At 48.4% G+C, this 7,014-nt stretch overlaps 1 protein-coding gene across 1 annotated transcript; it reads left to right on the top strand.

Moving 5' to 3' along the window:
• Positions 1 to 975: 975 nt before the first annotated feature.
• Positions 976 to 6,733, top strand: fzd9b (frizzled class receptor 9b). Its single transcript, XM_063205732.1, has 3 exons — positions 976 to 3,016; positions 4,999 to 5,597; positions 5,724 to 6,733. Exons 1-3 carry the CDS (start codon positions 1,839 to 1,841, stop codon positions 5,816 to 5,818), a joined length of 1,872 nt encoding a protein of 623 aa, XP_063061802.1. The 5' UTR covers positions 976 to 1,838; the 3' UTR covers positions 5,819 to 6,733.
• The last annotated feature ends 281 nt before the right edge of the window (positions 6,734 to 7,014 follow it).

Genomic DNA, 7,014 nt, shown 5'->3' with positions numbered 1-7,014 from the left:
CCAAATCAGGGCCTGTTTTGATCCAATTTCATTACTTTTATTATCAAGACATTGTCATTTACCAATGATGCACCACAACACAAACAAGTTGGGTTGGTCGGTTTTTAAGATTGATTTTTCAAGTAATTACATATGCAAGCAAGAAAAAACAACAACCCATCATTTATCTGAAGCATTGCATGTCTCTGATAATCTTAATGTCTCTTAATGTGATGTTAATGCCCAAATATATAAGTATCAGATTAGATTACTGCTCATTGTATGTGAAACATTTTGTGATAGTTTGACCCATTATACAATCTGAAAGCTCAGCAGCCTCTGCCAGTCATAGGTAAGCTGTTAGGGCATCATACACAGCCCATAGGTTGCTGTTTTGACTGCCCCCTTGCACGGGTGAGGCATAAATGCAATTCCATCGTGTGCAGTGTGCACATTGTGGTGTAAAGTTCTGTGTCAAAATGACAGTGGGAGTTTGAGTTTCCCAAATGAGCTTTCACTTTCAATCAGTCTACTAACTGCAGAGGTGCTTTCTGTTGTTTAACCACTAGATGGTAACCCTAATCTCGACGTGGTTATTTTCAGAGCAGCACCACCGCCTGACAATGTGCAGACGCCTGCAAAGAATGCGTGGTCCTCCTCAATTAAGGACTTGGCTTGGGTCAACTATTTATGAGCATAATAGCCTAGGTCTAGCCTACTAACTTATGAAGATTAATTGGAAAATATGTTGTCTTTCCAATATTGTTGTAATTAAGTGGTCTGCATCCCCGTGTCGGGGGTAGGCTAATAATGTAATTTTGTGTGGTTACATTTTATTTATTTATTTATTTATTATTTTATTTTTTAAAAGCATTCATCAGTTGAAACATTTCAGCAAAAATAAGCAGTCACTGTGGTTTGAATGATGAATTACGCATGCATCGAATACTTGCGTTTGAGATCACTTGGACTATTACCGTGTAATATCAGCCATGAAACAAAATTTAAGGTATTGCCCATGTGAAAAAAACTAAATTTTGAAGAACATGGTAGGCGGGTCGTGCTCACAACGTCACGGGCGACCCACCCCCGCAAGGGAGAGGACTGGTCGGGCAGAGCGAAGACAGGAGGTTAGTTCAGCCGAGCGGTCAGAGGCGTAGGACCCCAGAGGTTTACTCAGCGACGCCAAGCCAGCCATTCAACAAACACAGCACGCCGCACAATGCTTCTGTTGTGAGTCTCCACCGCTTACATTTGCGTTACAATGCGTGTGGATATCAAAAGTAGCCCACAGTTAACAGCGTGAAGAGTACAAGCGATTTATTAAGTCGAGTGCCGTTATTTGTTTTTCTTCCAGTTAACCTCGTCTTTCTCAAAGCGGCGAATTAGTCCTAACAGCAGATTAGTTTTCAAGTACTTTCGCTGACTTTTAAAAAACTTAAGCCAACGGAAGAATTCCTGGATTTCACACTGTAAAGCACTTGAGTTTAAGTGTCGTTTTGGAGACGGTCTCTCTCGTGGGGGGAGAGCCTGCATTTGGAGGAGCTGCTGCGTTTGCCCACACACTGCCTTAAATCAAGGGGAATTATTTACCGCGCTAGCCTACTTGGACTGACTGTTGTTTCCCCTCCGGCGGCATCTGTGGGCCGTGCTGTGCGCTGAAGAGGAGTGCGTTTGGAGCCGTTGATCCTGCGGGATGCGATGAAGGAGAGCTAGCGGTGGGAGTTTATCCTCGTTCGTATATCTCTCCCACACGGGACAACATATGCCGAGGAGACTTTAGCGTCACCGCTTTTTATCCCCCTCTTCTTCATCCAGCATTTTCCCTTCGCTGGTAAATGCATGACTGAGTCGGCAGCATGTGGGGTTCCACCGCGCAGGTAGTGGTAGCGGTTGCTCTGTGGTGTCAGTTGGTTCTGGCGGCGTCCAGCTTGGAGATCCCCTCGTACGACGACCAGGAGCGTGGCCAGCCGGCCAAGTGCGAGGCCATCACCATCCCCATGTGTCAGGGCATCGGCTACAACGAGACGCGCATGCCAAACTTCATGGGGCACGAGAGCCAGCGCGAGGCAGCCATCAAGCTGCAGGAGTTCGCCTCGCTCGTGGAGTACGGCTGCGACCAGCACCTGCGCTTCTTCCTCTGCTCGCTCTACGCGCCCATGTGCACGGACAAGGTGTCAGCGTCCATACCGGCCTGTCGCCCCATGTGCGAGCACGCTCGCCAGCGCTGCTCCCCGATCATGGAGAAGTTCCACTTCTCCTGGCCGGACTCTCTGGACTGCTCGCGCCTGCCCACCCGCAACGACCCGCAGGCACTGTGCATGGAGGCCCCAGAGAACGACACCAAGGTGGAGAGCAAGAAGGGGGAGGGCATGTTGCCTGTGCCCCCCAGGCAGCGCCCTCCAGGCGGGGGAGGAGGCAGTGGTGGTGGTGCCACCGGTGCTGGTGCTGCTAGTGGAGTAGGGGGCAGTTCCCCCCGCGTGCTGGGCTCCTGCCAGAACCCCGAGAAGTTCCAATTCGTGGAGAAGAGCGGCTCGTGCGCGCCGCGCTGCTCGCCGGCCGTGGACGTCTTCTGGTCGCGTCGCGACAAAGACTTCGCCTTCGTGTGGATGGCGGTCTGGTCCACGCTCTGCTTCGTGTCCACCGCCTTCACGGTGCTCACCTTCCTGCTGGAGCCACACCGCTTCCACTACCCCGAGCGGCCCATCATCTTCCTCAGCATGTGCTACAACGTCTACTCGGTGGCCTTCATCATCCGCTCGGTGGCGGGCGCCGAGAACATTGCCTGCGACCGGGAGAACGGCGAGCTGTACATCATCCAGGAGGGCCTGGAGAGCACGGGCTGCACGCTGGTCTTTCTCATCCTCTACTACTTCGGCATGGCCAGCTCCATCTGGTGGGTCATCCTCACCCTCACCTGGTTCCTGGCGGCGGGCAAGAAGTGGGGCCACGAAGCCATCGAGGCGCACAGCTCCTACTTCCACATGGCCGCCTGGGGGCTGCCGGCGCTCAAGACCATCGTCATCCTCACCATGAGGTAAATACTCACTCTCTTGTACCCCTGTTATCCCTTAGCCCTGTCATACCCCTGTTTTCCTCATCATCATATCGTCTTTTATCTGCCGGCGCCCAAGACCATTGTAATCCTCACCTTGAGGTGAACACTCACTCCCTCCTACCCCCACTGACTTATCCCTAGCCCCTGTCATACTCCTATATTCCTTTCTAATGTCCTCTGCGTTTAAGGCCATCATCATCATGAGGTAAACATTCATTTCCTTGTGCCCCTGGTTCCCCTACTGACTCCCTTGTGTACCCCCTATATCATCCTCATGTTGAGGTACATTAAATATAGACTTGGCCATATCTTGATTGCCATTCAACAATACACTGACAGTGTAACAATACACCATTGTCATCCTCCCCAACCCACTCTCTTGTAAGTACACTTTGTGTTTACTTCTTATATCCTCTGGCACGCGACACCATCATCCTTCTCACCATGTGGTAAACACTTACTCCATTCCTACCCCTCTTCACTTGTTATTATCCTATTGTATATCTGGTGGCTCGCAAGACCATCGTCATCCTCACGTTCAGGTACACATTCACTCTCTCTTGAACCACTTATATTCAATTACTACTATCTTCTGGCACTCAACGCCATCTTCATCTCTCCATGAGATAAAAGATCAGGCTGTGGTAACACTCACTGGTTGGTATGGTAAAATGAATAGAATGTTTTGAAAGAATACACTGCTTTTCCATCATCAATGGTTGTTGTGATGACGTGTAATGTCACTGTTTGGTAGTGGCAGTCTACTATATTCTTCTGTTTCCCCTCCCCTCCCTTCCCTTCCTCTCCCCCTTCCCCTGTCAATACAAGACACAGTAACAGGGGATGACATAAGAATTTGGATGACACCCTCCTGAAGGGAGACCATGAAACAGATATTAATATTAATGCAACAAAACACTATGAGTGCGTGGATATATTTACACTGTTCTTTGCTGTCAGTCCACAACACTGTGCTTGGCTTTACACACAGTAAGACAACACAAGAAGAAAACACAGCAGCGCACAATGCTAGTATGATATATTAACATAATAACAATGTAGTGTTAAAAGATGTGGGCAGGAGTAGTTACAGTGGCTAGACAAAATGCTAAATGTAAACAACAGTGAGAGGATGTGGGGGCTCGGTGGGATAAACTGAACTCTGTTTCCATAGTTGAAACTGACGTTCAAATAATGGGAGGACGCTACTTGTAAAGTTATATCATTTCATATAGACTAATGTTGTTTTTGGAAAGCCATAACAGAAGTTGGTTTGAACAGTGACGTCCATATCTGCTTCCCTTGTACCTCTGTTCACTTCCTGTTTGTAGGCCTACTACTTGTTTACACTGTCCTGTTAGTAATAGATCTGCACCTATAGTTGTACATATAGTTGTATGCATATGCATAACTATCATTGCACATGTGTAATGTGTTTGTGGGTTAAGATTGTGCACACACCAGGAAAAGGTGCAGGACAAAAGGCTGACTGTAAGTTTGGAGTGAGGAGTCTGCACGCTTAAAATCCTTTTTCCATGGAAGAAAACATGAAAGAATAATGGATTTTAAGTGTGCTGCAGACTCCTCGCTCCAAACTTAAAGTGATCGTGACACTAAAAGTCACCCCCATTATCTCTTAATTTCAGGAAGGTGGTGGGTGCACTAACAATTATGACTTTATTATGTAAATAGACAAGTTGTAGTGATGAGATGACTTCTCATCCCCACAAAATAACACTAAAAAGTCACTCTGTACATGTTTTTTTGTTGTTTATAAACACAGTGTTGTGATGAGGGGCAAGACACTGGCAGCCAACCACGTGAGCTAATTTTTTTGACCGACAGCGGTTGCCAACAATCAGAGGTTGAGTTGTGCGCAGCCAGTGTCGCGCAGCCAGGGTCACGCAGCCAGGGTCAAACAAAAATTGAGACCCCATGTATTCTCTCCCGTTCGTTTCCAGGAAGGTGGCGGGCGACGAGCTGACGGGCCTGTGCTACGTGGGCAGCATGGACGTGGGCGCGCTGACGGGCTTCGTGCTGGTGCCCCTCTCCTTCTACCTGGTGGCGGGCACCTCCTTCCTGCTCTCGGGCTTCGTGGCGCTCTTCCACATCCGGCGCGTCATGAAGACGGAGGGCACCAACACGGCCAAGCTGGAGAAGCTGATGGTGAAGATCGGCGTCTACTCCATTCTCTACACCGTGCCCGCCACCTGCGTCATCGTCTGCTACTTCTACGAGCGGCTCAACGTGGACTTCTGGAGCTTCCGGGGCCTGGAGGCCAAGTGTACTCCTGCCGCGGCGGCTGTGGCCCAGGGCCTGCCCGGGCCGGGGCCGGGGGCGGCTATGGCAGGGCGGCGCAGCGAGGACTGCACGCTGCCCGAGTCCGTGCCCACCGTGGGGGTGTTCATGCTGAAGATCTTCATGTCGCTGGTGGTGGGCATCACCAGCGGCGTGTGGGTGTGGAGCTCCAAGACCCTCCAGACGTGGCAGGGCCTGTGCAGCCGCAAGCTGGCCGGGGACAGGACTAACAGGAAGCCCTGTGGGGCCATGCAGGTGGTGGGCATGGGCGGAGGAGGAGGCGTCGGAGGAGGAGGTGGAGGAGGAGGAGGAGGTGGTGTCATAGGAGGAGGTGTTGGGGGGATAGGAGGTGTTGGAGGTGTGGGCGGGGGCGTGGGTGGCATGCCAGGCTGCAATGGCACGCACTGCCACTACAAGTCACCCGCCGTGGTGCTGCACATGTCCAAGGCGGACCCCTACCTGGATGGACCTGCTCATGTGTGAAAATATGGGTGCTGCTTTGTGTGTGGGTGTGTGTGTGTGTGTATGTGTGTGTGCCTGTGTACGGAAGGTTCAAGAATTACATGAATGTGTGTGTGTGTGTGTGTCTGTGTGTGTGTGTGTGTGTGTGTGTGTGTGTGTGTGTGTGTGTGTGTGTGTGTGTGTGTGTGTGTGCATTTTATATGCATGTACTGTATATGAGTGTGTGAGGGCTGTGTTGCGTGTATGTGTTTTTTGTATTTTGTGTTTCAATGCACAAAACTGCAAAATGGACACTTTGACCTCGTTGGAGAGGGACTATTTAACAGGAGAGTGGGGATGATTGGTTCAATCCCAAAGACATTGACAAGGGAAGCTCTCACTGATGTAGTCATTACTTGTTTCAAGAGGGCATTATAGAGCTCGTCATTTGACAAGCTCTCTGGGAAAAGACTGAAGCGGATGTAGGGGGAAAACTCTAGTATTAATTCAACTTAAACATGCAAAAGAACAAACTCTTTAAAAAAACTTTTCAAATATGCAGGCTGTTTCTGAAACATACTTATTTGCAAAGCAAGGTTGCCTTGTGTGAAGTTATGAAAACAACAACTTGTACTTTTTGTCACTCTTATAAAAAAACACTTCAGTATGTATAAATGTAAGATATATTATCATTATTTATTGTACATATTTAAATTCTGTTCGTTTTATTTTCTGGTTTTGTCGGATGCTTGTTATTCACAGTTGTGTGAAGAGATCTGAGAACCAATTAAAAGGAAGTGCCTTTACCACACAGTAAACACGCAGTGTTAATTCAACATTTAGACAGTGGATTTAACATCTTCTAGAGTGGGTTAGGTCCAAGACTATCCTAAGTGTTGGATTAACACTGTTTTTACTGTGCAGTTGTTGTTCTAGGGAAAAGAAAATAATAAATGCGCAATATATTTTCAACTATACTATGCCTGTTTATTCTTTCTTTGCTGTGCCTATTTGAAGGTTGGCTTGGTGCCTTTATGGAATTATGGACATTAGTTCCACATATTATTAGTGTTAGATAAAATAATGCACATGGACGTGGCATGGCCACGTGTGAAAACAATCTGCGCGCTTGAATTTAAAAATACCGTATTAGATTATTTGTACAGAGGCTGTCATGAGAGTGCTATGTTTAAACATGTGGCCGAGTTATCAGTTTGCACCGTAACACCACAGCAGTA

The sequence above is a fragment of the Engraulis encrasicolus genome, chromosome 8, assembly GCF_034702125.1.
Source record: "Engraulis encrasicolus isolate BLACKSEA-1 chromosome 8, IST_EnEncr_1.0, whole genome shotgun sequence".
In the NCBI taxonomy this organism is placed as follows: domain Eukaryota; kingdom Metazoa; phylum Chordata; class Actinopteri; order Clupeiformes; family Engraulidae; genus Engraulis; species Engraulis encrasicolus.
Note: the sequence above shows the minus strand (reverse complement) of the source record. Positions and strands in the feature narration are given on the sequence as shown.

Coding starts and splice junctions, on each gene's coding strand:
- fzd9b (XM_063205732.1), top strand. CDS start 1,839: ATGTGGGGTTCCACCGCGCAGGTAGTGGTAGCGGTTGCTCTGTGGTGT. Junction 3,017..4,998: donor ATCGTCATCCTCACCATGAG/GTAAATACTCAC, acceptor GTTCGTTTCCAG/GAAGGTGGCGGGCGACGAGC. Junction 5,598..5,723: donor TGGGGCCATGCAGGTGGTGG/GCATGGGCGGAG, acceptor GTGGCATGCCAG/GCTGCAATGGCACGCACTGC.